Source organism: Apteryx rowi, unplaced genomic scaffold (assembly GCF_003343035.1).
Source record: "Apteryx rowi isolate R43461 unplaced genomic scaffold, aptRow1 scaffold_2, whole genome shotgun sequence".
NCBI lineage: Eukaryota > Metazoa > Chordata > Aves > Apterygiformes > Apterygidae > Apteryx > Apteryx rowi.
Window position 1 is genome coordinate 11,012,382 of NW_020448307.1, and position 15,433 is coordinate 11,027,814.

A 15,433-nucleotide genomic window follows, 5' to 3' on the forward strand; every position below is an offset into this window, starting at 1 on the left:
TTGCCGAAATGGCCGGGGGAGAATGGCTAAAAAAGCCGATTTACGCACGGAARAGGATGGGGATGCTGCTGGCGGCGGCGGCGGCGGCTCTCGCAGCCCCCAGAAGCGCTGGCTGAACACAGTGCGGTGCCTGAGAGGCAGGACCGGCTGCGCGAGTCCCCATCTTGCTGCTGCAGAGCCTGCCGGGGTGCCAGGCATGCAGGCTCTGATCACCACAGAGGGCTTGTGCCACAGAGAGATTATTTTTTAATACTGCTTTAACGACAGTACAGTCCTATTCCCATACTATATATAAAGCCTTGGTTTGCTGAGCATGTAAGGGACAAAAACCAGAAGACAGTGCCTTTGCTCTGGGCTCCAAGACTCTTCTGAGTCAACACTACATCCAAAAGATCTTCCTTTTGGCGTTTTGGGTATTTGGCATTTTTTCAGGGACAAGCTTCCAGTTCTTTTGCTCATGCTTCTTTTTAAAGCTCCAGTACAGTTGTTCAGATCTAGTGTGAAACGCAAACTGGACCTGTTACAACCTCCAGAGTAACATCTCTGCATGGTGATTGATGCAAACCTTGCAAAGGGCTTTCATTCATTTTTATGCAGCCCTCATAGGTTCGGATGCTTCTCTCTGTTAAAAAGACAGCGGTGGATATCCAAGGACTGTTGAAAGCCCAGTGCATATCTAGAGATATTTCCACAGTGGCCGCTGGCAGCATCCCTTTCCTGAACATCAGTCTGTGCTAAAAATGGACTAGATCTGGACCTTTCCTGGATTCAAATAACCACTGCCAATTCCTCACCAGTAAGCCTGCTGCTCTGTTGTCAATGACAGCTTGGGTCTGAGCTTGCTCAGGAGCACAGACTCCCCAGTATGAGCTCTGGCTACATGTTGGCTCCACAGGGAAGCTTGGACACCAGGTCTACACCGTAGCTCTGCTGCGATAGGTAGACTGGATGCACTAGGCTGGAGGCACTAGGGTCTGCAAACTCCAAAAGCAGCAAGACAGAGTCTTCGAAACTGTCTTCATTTAAATAGACAGCACCGCACCTGAAAAAATTTATTAATAGTTACTCTAGGAACAGACCCTTCTTCCTTTCCCTGTGTAGCAGGCTTCTACCTCAGCTTTAACTGGAACATTTTGCAGCCATGGTTCCTCTTTTTAGTATCTGTTGCTTGTCAGAAAGATTCAGTAAATTAGCATTCTTAATGCAGATCCAAGAGATTTAACAGCTAATATTACTCTGAGGCCGTGGGTGAAACAAGGTCAATTCAAGAAAACTGTGGCAGTGAAAACTGTTGTGAATTCTTTTTTTTTCTTTTTGCAGGGTTTAACTCATTCCCATTATCAGCCAGGCTAAGGGTGATGAGAATTCTGTGAATATTATGATATTATTTTAATTTTCTACTCTGTGTTGTCTTAGATCATAGAATAATAGAATAAGCTTATTTGCATTTGTCCTGCAGGTCTCTTTGCAAAAGAGGAAGAATGCTAGTGAGGAGCAGGCCACGTACAGGTRCAGATGTGTGCATCAGATACAGTGTGGGCATCACCTGTTTGTGGGCGTGGAGGCCAGAGCAAGAAATAGTGTCAGGGTGTTGTGAGGTGAACAGAACAATACACGTGAGCTTGTCCACATGGGGAGAATTAGCAGAGCCTTCCATCGTGCTGCAGAGAGCAGAGTTCAGAGAGCACAGACAGAGCCGCACATCACATGGGAATATATTCACTAAAAAATGTTTCAGGAAATTTTGGATTTTTCCAGGCCAAATTTTACTGTCTTCTAGCTATGAAGGCAGATGTGTCAGTGCTTTCTCACTGTGCAGGTCTAGACCTTCTAATTAAGAATAAAGCACTAGGAATAAAGAACTAGGGAAAAAGGTAATTGCCCACTGGAACAAGTGGATACTTGTGGATATTTAATGAAGAGCAAATGGATATTTATTGCAATTCTTCCTAAGTGTTGCAGTGCATCTAATCCCACATCTGGAAATGTTTGAAGGAACACTGGGTAATGCCTGGTTTGGGGGAGTAAGTTTGTGACTTTGGTAGTTCCAAGTGCTACCTGTAACATGTCAAAACCTACACTATCATTGGGTTTATTGAAAGAAAGTTCCTCAAAGGAACAGATGAAGAACAGGCAGGATGGGAAGAAATTGTATTTCGTTGCATATGGAACTTGGTGCTATGTATCAAATATAGATCAAATATTGATCAGCCCCCCTGGAGTCGTCAGCCCTCTCCCACAGAGTGTGAAGATGAGAAGCACTTACATGTCAGGGTGGGGGAGCAGCTGGCTCCAGTGCCAGCAGCAGCGGCATGGGAGCAGTACCTCTGCATGGGCTCTTCATCCCACTCTCCTCTGCAGGTGGCTAGTAGGAGCAGAGCAAGCAGGAACAGGGACCTCTGACCAGGCGAGCTCGGCTTTCAGGCTTTTCGGCTTTTTTGTTACCAGTGTGTTAGCATCAAGCAGTTGTCACAGTATGGCACCATCATTTTGAGATTCTTCAAGTATCTTGTAAATATTAGCRGGCAAACATCACCTGGGAGCATTCAAATATTATTATCCCCATTTTACAAAGACCCAAAGAATTTGAAGCCATGACACTGGATGTTCAAACTTAGAAATCTATGTCTATGTGTCCATATAGTAAATTCACCCAATTTTCAGAGGTTCTGAATATTTACTAATCCCAGTGAACCCAGCATATAATCTAACCCCAGAACATAGCCATAAATCAGGGGAACAGATGTATTTCATAAACCAGAGCAGGCTTGTTTGTTTCTTGGTGAGAAGGATTTCGAGGAAGGGCAGGCAGTATGATTATAACAGCATAAGCATTGTTTTTGCATTTATGTTAACACATAATGAAACATAGTGAAAGCCATAGTTGAGACACAGCAATTTATTGTTTTTAAAAATATGTATTGTTTACATAGAAATTCCTACAAAAGAAGATCCGAACATAAGACTTCACAATATTATCTTGTGCAATAGTAACTAGCTAATAAATATTACATTTACCTCATCTGAACATAAATATAGTYTCCAAAACACTGCCTAGCAGAGCGATATTGCTGCTGCTTAATAGCAACATCCTCAGGGCTAACAGATCCCTGGTTCCTACCAAGGCGGAGGGGGTAGCATGCCAGAAGCTTGACTTCGCGAGCCACAGCGAGAGTGCCTGCACTCAGGGAAGAATTATTCAGAGTGCTTCTGGGGTTATACAGATCCTCTAAGTGCAACCTGGACTGGGGGAAAAAAAGGGGGTTTTGGCCAGGTGTCCTCCAATCTAGTTGTAGATGTGCAGTGCCATGTGCTTAGGGCTATTGAAAACCTCATTGACTAAATGTGAACTTTAGCACCACAGGAACATGGCAGCGGGTTAACTCAGACTAAAAGGACAAGGGGGACAAAAAGCAATTCAGCTTATGTTCACTGTAGGCAAGAATTCAAAACCTCTTTATAGGTGCTCATATTCCAGCTATTGGTTCAGACTRTCATGATGTTTTTGGCAGCAGTCCTGACTTGAAGGTAGCACTCTGATCCTGCGTTTTGGCATGACCCACCTCTGGTCTGAATGTTAGGATTCACCTTGCCTAGGAGAATCAGTCTGGATGATATTTGTACAAATAAAACAAAGAAAATAATGTGGAATTAAAGCAAAGTAGGAAGATGTATAAGATAGGAACTAGTGCCTTGCCCATATTCACATAGCTGAAAAGATATTCTGGCTCTCAAAAGCCAGCCTAGAGCCGTGGGTCTGAAAAATACCAGCAATAAAACCTCCTTCTATGAAGAAAAAGTTTGACACAGGATAAGTGAGATCGTGRGATTACAGTATTTCCTTGTTCCATTTTTGTTGGCAAAAATCTCTGAATCCGGCTTCTGTAATGACATCAGAACCTGCTGCTGGAAGGTTGCAACTCAAAGGTTTTGTGAACTGCTGTCACATAAGGTTTACTCATGTCCTAGCTTCTCCAAACAGAGGAACATCAAAAACACATACTGCATATATACACATATCATGCACCAGTCCTCTTGCCTTCTCTAGTAATTCTTAATGCTCTGCAGAAAGTCCTGATCTTATTTACAAATTCTGCAGGACRCTAACCCCCACACTTTTGTTTTTGAGATCAATTATGTCAAAACAATATCTCTGTCTTGCAGTAAAAATTGCAGATTTTAACTGAAGTACCAGGAGATAGATCCTGTCTACACCTTCTTCCACTGTTGCCACATAATGTGGAACTCAGCATGAAGTACCCAGACAGTCCACCTCACATAGGACTTTCTTTCTTTCTTTTGTTGATTGTGACAATCCCTAGAGGATTCACCAGTTTGTTCACAGAAGAGAGAGAGAAGGCTTTACTTGCAATGATTCAGTTACTCTTGGAGTGGGAGAAAACATTTCTTATTATCACTGGAGTGCTGAGCACATAGTCTGCAATGTTTTAATCCTGTGGCAATCCTTTTGGAGCACTGTGGCTCTTTCCTTCCAAACACACTAGTTCAGGAGGAGGTTCCTGTGCCTTTTAGATATCAGATAATCAGATCATGGGATCTGTCTCACCCCTGGATCATAGCACTCTGCACTGCTGAGTCCGCCCATACTCAGTTCAAAGACTGGTGGACTTCCTTTCTTTATCTTCTGATGTTGAAAGACCGAAGAAAAATTTGATACAAACTTTAGGCTTTGACCTTTTCCTACCAAGAGTGTACATTAGAGAGCGTACATTTACATTAGAGAGTCCCACTTTCCCAGTCACTATATAAGGCAATCTGAGAGTATTTCAAGACTCTTCAACACATTGCTTTTTCTCTCCTTTCCTTACAAACTCATATGCACATACCCCTTCAGCTTGCAGGGTACCAGAATCCTGTTCTTGTTATGCCACAGTTTCAGAGAAAATCATGCAAAGGAAGAACAAAACCATCTTGAAATATCAACATCAAAAATGCAATGACTATATCCAGCCTGTTCTGTTGTGTCCCAGGCCTATTTCTGTTAAGAGCTTTCAGGTCCAGCCCACTCTGAATTAGACAGCTACAGAAACGTCTGATTGTTCCTCCTCAGTTGAAGACTTCCCCCCCCCCCCCAGGGAAAACCTTCATTTGGGAGTTCTCAGGACTGGAACAGCAATGTCAGGTATCTTAGTTTTGACACCATATCTTCATGAGAAATGGACTTGCTGGACTGTGTGGTTCAGAAACCTGTGCTGAATAGCTGGTTCTGTTTGTAAGATTTGTAACCATTCCTGGCCAAACCAAAAGTTTGTGTATGTCTGCTCTCTGGAAGACATGAGGATATCTGGTCTGTCTGGAATTAACGGCCTCTGCTGTCTCCTGCTCTCCCAGGAATACAGCAAGTGTCTATGGTGAAAGGATTCCTGTTAATGCTTTGTGTGGGGAAAATCCAACCATCTGTCCTCTCAGGACTCTGTTAGCTTCGTTTAGTGGCCAGTGTCGTGATTACAGATCAAACTCAGAGATTTCACTCAGCTGATACAGCAGAACAGAAAAGGAAGGCCGGTCATCTTTCCTCTGTGCAGGGGAGAGGGAGAGAGAGAGAATATTAATGTCAGCTTGAGAGGAATAGCAAGATTAGGAAGGAAAACCTTGTGAGGAAACTGAGTATTATCAAAAATAAAATCCATTCTTACAGAGAAAGTGCCAATGGCAGAATGAGTTTTCTTGTATGCAATGTTTCTTTTCTACTAGCAGTGAATTTTGCCTGGTAGACACTAAGCACCTTGTAATGGGTTGGCTATCATTTATACCATCCATATTAAAGCTGAACCCTACAAATACGTAGCTTTCTTAGAAAGAAAACTGTTGAATTAACTTGAGTTAGGTGAACTGCATAGACTTCTCAGTAAAATGAAGAGTCTATAGAGACAGCAGCTTAAATAAAAGGCAAAGAACCTAGAGTTTAACTCAGCTTGCTAACTCAGATGAAAGCTGAAAACTGCCTCACCTCCAGGATTTTAGCTTGTGATAGCATATGAAGTGTATACCCTCTCCCCCTAAAAGACATGGGGCAGAGAGCTCTTGTCTTTGAGAATTAGGGCTTTCTCATTAAAATACTAACCATGCTCCAACAGTGGCTCATGACCTCATAAATGGCCTTGGAAGCCAACTTCGGTTTGTAGAGCCGGAAACCTGCATTGATTTCTTCCACCACTTCTCCATTGGTGCGATTCTCATAGGGGATTTTACCTTCACTGAAGACCTCCCACATCAGCACTCCTAAAACAAACAAACAATGGGAATAACAACAAAGAAGCAACAATAAAATCCTCAACAGGCTCACAGCCAGCTTCCACCTGCTCTTCTCTGCAGCTCACTGTTGATGTCTGTTACTTGAAAAAGCTTTTTCACTCTGATTCTGAGGGCACGTCTGAAAAAGCAGGCCCTTGCACAGCTATACAGTTTGAGGATGCCAGAGAAAATCTCTGCCCAGCACTGAACTGTGTGGAGGTCCCAGTTTGGGTCAGCACAAGTTTGGCTTCTCTATGTCATACTTCATGGCAGACTCTAGCACAACAGGGACTCCTTTCCCCACTGAGTCAGATGAAGTCTAAGAGCGTTATGTATCAGAAATCAGTGTGCTGCTTGCCTTCTCCCAGAAGCCCCCTCCTTCCTCTTCTCATGTGAAGAAGAGGCAATGCTAGTGAATGTACTCCATCCAGATGTGTAATGAGGAAAAGAGAACTCTCTTTTTGTCACTGATGAAGTTTATCTATTTTTGCTTCCAGTTAAACACATACAAGAGAAGTCACTGACGTTCATGCCAACAGTCTGTCCTAAACCAGAATTTGATTGTGTTTTGGCAAGACACAGGAGCAGAAAAGCAATGTGAAATACTTCTCCTCATCTGCAAAAATACCAGGTTGTGTGATTCACTGAGATAAATTCGTGTGCAATCACAGTGAAATTTCAAAGGGATTACATCACATATTTTTTCTTTTCCTAACTACTCAAATAATTTGTTATGATTCCGGTTCAGATTAGTAGAGAAACTCATGCCATTATCTAGTGGGGTGGAAGAGAAACAGGCAAAGACAAAATGACTACAGAACACATTGCAGTTGGCCATCGGAGAGGCTCTGCAAATGGCATGAATACAAGGTGTTTGTGTTAATATTAGGTCTGATTTCTTTGGTCACTTAATATGACTGTCTTGGTAAACTGTGTTCACATTGTCATATTAGAAGAGAGAGATAGACAGGCAGATAGACAGAATGATCTGAAATAAATAACCCTGGGAATTTCTCACACCCATTTTTGTCTCTTGGGCACAGCAGGATTTCAGCCCTGGCAGAAGAGATGAATGAGCTGCAGAACGACAGAGCAGAAAGATTCTCAGAGTCATGAAACCATGACATGACAGGGGAATCCTCTTATGCAAACCCCACTGGATGGGGAGATAATAAGTCAGACAGATGTACAGCACTGGTGTCTGCAAATTTCACGAGGAAGGCCTGACCAGTGCAAACAAGTACTTCATTCAGCCCTGAAACTGGAGTGAGCCAACTTCACCCAGCTTGGCTTGACCAAAAATCAAACTGAGCATGCATTTTGGAGGCATCTGGCTCTTAAAGGGACCCTAAATGAAAGTTATCACTTATGTTAGTGTACAGGCCAATTTATGATTTGTGAAACAGAAGAACATTCTTACCAAAGTARCATTTCTTTCTGTGTCACAGCCACTTTCCTGTAAGGTGTCATAGCTAGCTGCACTGGCAAGTGTTAATCCTTGTTATTATGTGATAAGTGCTGACAGCCTCCTCAGCATGCCAAAGGACACAGAGAAATGGTGCTCTCTGATGCACGTCTGGATTGGGTTCTCAAAGGAGCTGAGTGGGTCTGAGCACCCAGCTCCCACTGCAATGCTAATAATCCCCCACAAAAATGCATAAGCTTAGCGAGTATGAAATGCACAGTAGAGCACAGTAAAGTGAGAGGGAAGCACAGAATTCACAAGCACAGGCTAGCAAAGGTTATAATCCTGCATTATTTACTGCGAGGCCCAGAGCTGAGTGGCGCCCCATTGACTGTGTGCTGTGCACAGCACACTGCACTGATTCATCCTGCAGTAGCATTATTTGCATGCTAGCTGGAGATGGGCCAGATACATTAGCGTGCCAGATCAACAGGCCAGGGAATAGCCTTTGTTATCTCTAGTGCCAATGACTTTGGGAAAAACAGACAACAGCTTTCTTATCTATGAGGGTCCAGAAGGGAGACCAAAGAACAGAGACAAATCGTAAAACAGTGCATCAGGGCGCAGGAAATTAGGTGAGAAAAAGTGTGGGCAGTGAAATAATATTTTCAGATTGACAAAAAATAAATGGAGTCAGCAGAGCAAACTTTGAACRACAGTGGGTATGAACAAAGCTTCACTGCCTGGGACTGACACGCAGAGAGATGGACTGCCTAAATGTCTCTCCTTTCCTTTCTTTATATAACCTTGCCAGTGATTCTCCAAACTTTTCTTGGACACTCCTTCTATATCAGCATGAAGTAGAGAGTGCTATTTGGTATTGTATAATATTGCACAGATACAATAGATTAAATYAACAGTATCTGCAGTGTTTCATAGTGTCTAAGTAGTTTCAGTAGTTTCCATCTGAACATGAGGAAAAACTTTTTCACTGTGAGGGTGACAGAGCACTGGAACAGGTTGCCCAGAGAGGTTGTGGAGTCTCCTTCTCTGGAGATATTCAAAACCTGCCTGGATGCAATCCTGTGCAATGTGCTCTAGGTGACCCTGCTTGAGCAGGGGGGTTGACTAGATGATCTCCAGAGGTCCCTTCCAACATCAGTGATTCTGTGATTCTGTGATTCTGTGATTCATAGTGTCTAAGTAGTTTACCATTATTTCTATTATTTTACTATTATTTCCTCTCTTTCACTTAAAAGATTTGGGCTTCTTTTTCTAAGCCATTATTCAGGCAAAACGCTATTGGAACCCAGTAAATGTACCAGTGTTTGGGAGATTTTACTTAAAGATTGAGCACTTAGGCTTTTCTGCGTTTGTTGAATTTTTTTTCATTTTAACTAGAGATTCTTACCAAATGACCAAACATCAGATTTGGTGCTATAGTTGCTGTAGGAGAAAACCTCTGGTGCAGACCATTTGACTGGAAACTTGGTACCTGTGGAGCTGGTGTACTGATCATCAAGGACAAACCTGGAAAAGGAATAGAAGGGAGTATGCTGAGTAACTCCCAAGTCCAAGTTACAGCCTTGCAGGGAGTGCGTGCAGCCTCTGCAGTGTTACCTTGACATCCCAAAGTCCGACACTTTGACCACGTGCGATTCCCCCACCAGGCAGTTCCGAGCAGCCTGCAAGAAAAGAAGGCATAAAGGCAAAAGGGCAGTGCTGAGAGACTATTACAGTCACTCTGTCACTTTTCTTTGGATAGACCAGATAGTGCTTAAAAATAGGAGAATAAAAGTGATACTACACCACATGAAGAGGGTGAGAACTTGAAGTTCTCATGCTGTATGTACATTTTACACTCAGCATGTTCCTGATGCCAAGAAAGCACCCAACCATGAGTCTCACCTGCAGGCCCTTCTTGCCCACAAAGGGCAGAGGAAGAATCTAAAATATCCACAATTACCCACAGTCCTTGCTCCCCTAAGGAAATGGCAGCAGTGACTGATGCTGTTTGACTGAACATGAGACAGCAGCTGCCCAGTTTGCAAAAAGCAATGAATTATGTATTGCAGAGGTCTGTGTTTGGCCATTAGAACCTCCACTTAATTGAAAGGACTGTATCAGCAACGCATGTTTGTGCATGTGTAAGAACAGCACCTGCTGGAGGCTTTGGTCTTTTTAGGAATCTTCACTGACTTTAGACATGAAGAGAGACCAGACCCTGGGAGCTGTGGGAGCTGAGGCCCTCAGGGAGGAAGAGTCCACTCAGAAAATAGCTGAACTTTTTGTCCTCCTTTCTTCTCTCCCAAASACAATGAAGGGAAATAGATTAGTGGGCACTCCGGAGGATGCTTTTTTTTTCCTTTAGCATTGGTGCTGCTTCTGCAACAAGGGGAGATACTGGTTCCTCTATCAACAGATAGGCAGGAAGAGTCTGAAAACTGAAATTAGGGAAGGGAGAAAGCACAGGGAAAAGCCCAGCTGGAGCAGAGAACAAGCCTATCTGAGGCAGACGTACCAGGTCTCTGTGGATGACTGAATTTTGTTCCAGATAAGCCATTCCTTCACACACATCTTGGCACATCCCCAGGAGGGTTTCTTTTGAAAAAGTGCCCCGTTGGCTCCTGAGGTAATCCAACAAGCAGCCATGCTCCATAAACTCAAACACCAGGCATATGGGAGTTTTCTCAAAGCACACTCCATAAAGCTGGACTAGTTTGGGATGAGACAGCTTCCTGTAGGAAGGAGAGGGAAGGTGGACAAAAGAGGCTGAAATCGGCTCAGTCCTTCTGTTCTTACAGAGAGTTCATTATATGACAACTGCTTTGTTACCCTGCTGTACTCCTCTCTGTGCAAAGACCAACCATGAAAGTCAAAAAGAGAAAATGTGTAGACCAAGTCTAACTTCAATCTCGTTTGGCACTAAATATCATCCTGTCTCAATGGTAATGGTCACCAAAAGATTTGTCTGCACAGAAAATAATCCAATCAAACAAAAAAACCCACATTTCTTTCTATTTTGAAGAGAGAGAAATATAAAGCAAGCAAATAAAGTCAAAAAAGCCAAAGAGAAATATTCTCAGTTGTGCAAAGCAGAAAAATTTGGGAAGTAAGGCTTTTCAATAACATTTACCTCAACTTGTATGAAATTTCTTCATCCAATTATTTTTGACAAAACCACTTCTATCTCCAGAATACACCAGCAAGGAATTCTGCCTTCCAGAACAGCAGAGATCTGGAAGACCATTCTGTATATTGATAGACTTATGTGCACAGTAATTCATCTACATTTTGAATTGCCCTCCCTTGTAACCACCAGAACTCACAGGTCTCTCACTATACTTTTTAGATAAATAGTAGATAATCCAGGATTAAATTCTCTACTCAGATTTCCGAACATTATCACAACACTTTGATTCAGTCTTGTGAATCCTACAGAGACCTATTTTATTGGTGAAGCTACTACTCACATCATGACTTTAGCTTCTTCAATGAAGTCTTCTTCAGACATTGCTCCTTCACGAATGGTCTTTATGGCTACTTTTGTCTTGTCCAGCAAATAGCCAAGGTGGACCACCCCAAACTGCCCACTGCCAATTTCCTGTACACAGGTGAGCTCACAGGGATTTATGACCAATTTTCCTGTTGATCATAAGGGAGAAGGAATAAGGATCTTACAGTAAAATGTCAAATGAAAAGCTCTTGTAGGTTAAGCATTGAAATGGGACTCAAAGTGAGACTTTCTGGCTCTGCCTCACATTGTCTGTCTRACCTTTAGCAGCTCATTTAACCAGTCCATGCTCCAATTCATGCTCAGAAAGAGGGATAAAAACTTCCCCTTTCTTTCCCTATTTGTTTTGTCTATTCAGTTCTTCAGGGAGGATTGTTTCTACCATGTATATGTGCACTATTAAGCACAGCCTGCTTTTGAGTTCCTTGATGTCTCCAAGAATTACAATAAAGATAATACCAGTAAAATTCTGTAGACAACTATACACGGGTGCAAGCRTCTTTCAGCTTTTGCCAGACTGAGCTGGACTCTTGCTCCCATCACCTTTGTTTAGCATTCATTCCTATAACTATWACTGACTTTAATGAGAGTCTAGAGTGCTCAGCATTTCCCTCAAGGCATTCAGGACCTTGCAGGATCAGCTATTTCAGTCATCAATAGTAACGACAGAGATGATAATTTAGGGAATGGTTCCATATAAAGATATAAAGACTTGAAGAAATCTATGTACTGCTGGGATAGTCACATGAATATTTATCAATACCCATGGGAATATTTAGGATCATCCAGCTAACCWGGGAGGAGTGTGATCCCCATATGGTAAAAAGAGTAACTCCATACCATAGCTCAGCCCTGCAGTGATTGGGGCCTTTTTTCTCCAGGGACAGACGGCATACCGCAAACGAGTAACAAGACCTGAATAACAGAGTAAAAGATGGGTTCCAGTTATTGTCACTGTCATGGGAAGTGCAACTGTCATAACCCTATAAGGGGGACTGGATACTGAAGGCAAATTTATTGTACTGAGTTTTCAGCTCCACTTGAGGGCAGCTGAACCTCTATTCAGACTGTGATTTCCTGCCTTCTCAAAGGAAGCCAATTCTAACTGGTTTCAGCTTATTTCTCATTTTTGCTCTGTCACCAAGTATGAGCTCTGAGTCTCTAATAGCTCTGATGAGATGCCAAATTGTACCTTTTATTTGTAGGATATTTTGGAAGCCCAAGGTTTCCCTTGGTACATTGGAACTGTAGGGCTGGAAGACTTTGATGGCTATGGATCCTGGCCATGTCCCTAACTTGTGTCAAGTGAAAGCTCAGGGAAATATCACCTCCTAGGCAAGAAGGCACTGCAGTGTAACTCTGCAGGCAGCTTGGCCTGGCACTGGTGACACACCTCCATGAACTTCCCAGAGAGTGAAAGTCAGCATGGCATCTGCATTGGTCACACCCATTCTTAAAAAGAAGGACCCACCAGAATGAAGGTGCAATGCTAGAAGCAAAGACGAGATTATCATTTTCCTACCATCCAAGTGCCAGGATAAGTGAAAGAAAATATGGTGCCAGTTAGCATTTTGTTGTAAGGGCAGAAGGCTTGAGAGCCTTTTTTCGTTCAAAGTCACCTAGCTGTGTGGTAAAATGGCATCTCCGCTGGTAGGTGTCAGCCTTCACTCACCTCCTGCATTGTGCTGATGGTAGTTGATGAGGTCAGGGATACAGTCAAACACATGCTTTTCTGCCAAGTAATACCTCTTGGGAAAGTCATTTGTCTCATTGATGTGATAATGCTTTATAACGGGATTGTTGTCTGTGCTGAAAAAGATGAGGTTTTGTTTAAGGAAAACTATTTGCAGTAAAAAGATAGGAATTGTGGAGATAAAGGGAAGGGTAGAGGGCAAGCAAAGGAGACCTTCTGCACGTGGAAAGAATGAGAGACGAGCAAGGAGTGATCTACAATTGCTAATGAAAGCGGTGTACTTGTGTGTTCTCTCTCTCGCTCATAGATGGTCTCATCTCTAGAAACACTGAGGTTTCCAGATAAGAGCAGGTTAAGGTTCTCTGCCATCTCTTTCTGAAACAAAACTTTCTGCCCCATCACGGAAACCCTTTCACTAGTCCTGTATTATGCATCTCTGACTAGATCAGCTTACAGTCCATGTTGATCCTACAAACACTTTAGCTGTGGGGACAACTTCATCACACGTATAACGCCAGTAATGTCTAAGGGACTATTTATAGGCAAAAAATTAGATTCAGGGAGAAGTGGAGCCTTTAACAAACTGCTTTGCGAATGCCAGCCAACTCTTCTGCTTTTTTTGGAAGTGTTTATCATTTTCATTAGCCGTCTGCTCTCTCTTTATAATGCCAAAACAACTACAGAGATTAAACTCTCAGAGAAATCATTTCATTGATGTAATTGATGCGAAAAGCTGTTGAGCTCAGCTGTACCTTAATGCTTTGGTGAAAACAGAGACTGTGTACATGCCAGGCTGCCTCGAATCTCTCACCATGAAGGCACCTTCCTTACCCTGCAACAGGAGCAAAGCGCAGAAAATTGGTTAGAGGCATAATGGAAAAAAGAAGCACGCTGTTGGCAAAGCTCTGCTCGTCTTAACCCTGTCGACTGCTCTGTCATGAAAATGTGCTAAACATGTAGGAAAAAAACGAGCCACCAGCTCACTGACAGAGGTTGCTGCTTTCCATGCACAGCTCTGATATCTGCCCAGAGCCTACAGGTACACCCAGCTGGTCTCTCTTGGGTGCCCCATATTTTTAGCTCAGTTTCCTGAGGAAACGAGACTTATGTGAGCATGCTGAGTATGTGTGGGTGTGGGTACACATGAGTATGTGTCTCTCTGTCCCTCTGAGTGTCTGCCCTAGAAATTTTGAATCCACTGATTGATTTCAACCTTATTTGACAGAACACTGGTGATATTAAGTTCACACAAGCTTCATGAAAATGGGCAGCCAAGTAGAAAGGCAAACCCCCCTGAGTGTCCTCCACTGAGAGAAGAGCTACAGAACGAGCATGTAATTTATTAGACACCAGAGAATCCGTACAGGAGAGTATGAAAGATAATTTACAAACGCCCAGAAAYGGGAAAAGCTTTGGCAAGATCTTGCTGTTTCATAGATACCCCAGTCATCCAATATCTAAACGTAAAAGCTTAGGAAAGCAGACTTCCTCTACTCTGGCACTCACAGAACTGTTTTCAATATTAATTTTTCACTGTAATTGTTTTCTGCTGATCTGAATGCTAAAATGCYTGAGAAGTATCACAGGCCATGATCCTGCAGTGCAAAGCATTAATGGATCAGATGGCAAGGGAGAAGGTTTAACATCACAATTTGGATGTAATGCGCTGTGCTGACCTCTCTTGATAATAAAAATAGCATTTTTCTTCTGTTTGCAGATAAAGATGCCTTTCATCTGGCATCCCAAGGGCCTGATTACTTTGTTCCGTCCTTTGCTTTACATGGTAGATTTCCTCCATTTGTATATGTCCTCTCTCCAACTCCAATCTATAAACATATCCACCTTCAAGTGGACTTTCTTTGTTTCAACACTGTGTTAGTGTTTGYAGTAGATACACAGAAAGCAGGAATGTCTGTTGTCTGATATAACTGGAAGAATTACATCTATCTACCCACAATACCTGGTGCAAAACTAACTCAAATGCACCCTGCCTTGTCCTCTTTCCTGACTCCCCAGCTGTTTGACTCAGTCTCCTGGTGAACACAGGAGCCAAAACTGCTACTGGATCCCCTGTGTATGAGCTGCTGTCTTTAGTGAGTGACTCTGCCCAGCTGAGACTGGGCCACTGGGTTATAAATCCTCCAAGGCTCTCTCTTTACTGTATGTCTGTACAACATCTACTCTATCTGTACAATACAATATCTAGAACAGAAGCTCTAAAGAGGGTGTCTGGATGCTGCTGTTAAAGTGTCTGTATTACGAATAGTGAGGACTTTAGGACTTATCTCCCTGGAAGGTGTGGTTTGTCCTGAGAAGGTCCTAAGAGGCATATTAATTTGGGCACGGCACSTCTCTAATGCTGTACGTGACCATGGTCTCTACAAGTTGCATTGTGTCTGGCTGCTTCAAAGTACAGGCAGGAGAGACAGGGTTGCTTGCACAGGCAGACAAGTATTGAAGACAGCACCCTGCATGAGTTATTTCAAGCACTGTTCTTGCCCTTCCTTCTCACTTGATGGGAAGGCTGGCCAAAGATCACTTGCAAGCTTAGCTGCATTTTCTGGAA

General features: G+C 42.9%; 1 protein-coding gene across 1 annotated transcript in view; it reads right to left on the reverse strand.

Moving 5' to 3' along the window:
* Positions 1-2,890: 2,890 nt before the first annotated feature.
* ITK (IL2 inducible T cell kinase) overlaps positions 2,891-15,433 on the reverse strand; it is a 36,052-nt gene continuing 23,509 nt past the window's right edge. Inside the window, exons 9-17 of the mRNA XM_026063372.1 lie at positions 13,620-13,699; positions 12,847-12,983; positions 12,015-12,089; positions 11,134-11,305; positions 10,182-10,398; positions 9,281-9,345; positions 9,072-9,190; positions 6,086-6,243; positions 2,891-5,538 (exon numbers count right to left, since the gene is read on the reverse strand). Coding sequence (XP_025919157.1) covers positions 5,467-5,538; positions 6,086-6,243; positions 9,072-9,190; positions 9,281-9,345; positions 10,182-10,398; positions 11,134-11,305; positions 12,015-12,089; positions 12,847-12,983; positions 13,620-13,699 — 1,095 coding nt within the window. The 3' untranslated portion in view covers positions 2,891-5,466. The remainder of the gene's footprint in view (positions 5,539-6,085; positions 6,244-9,071; positions 9,191-9,280; positions 9,346-10,181; positions 10,399-11,133; positions 11,306-12,014; positions 12,090-12,846; positions 12,984-13,619; positions 13,700-15,433) is intronic.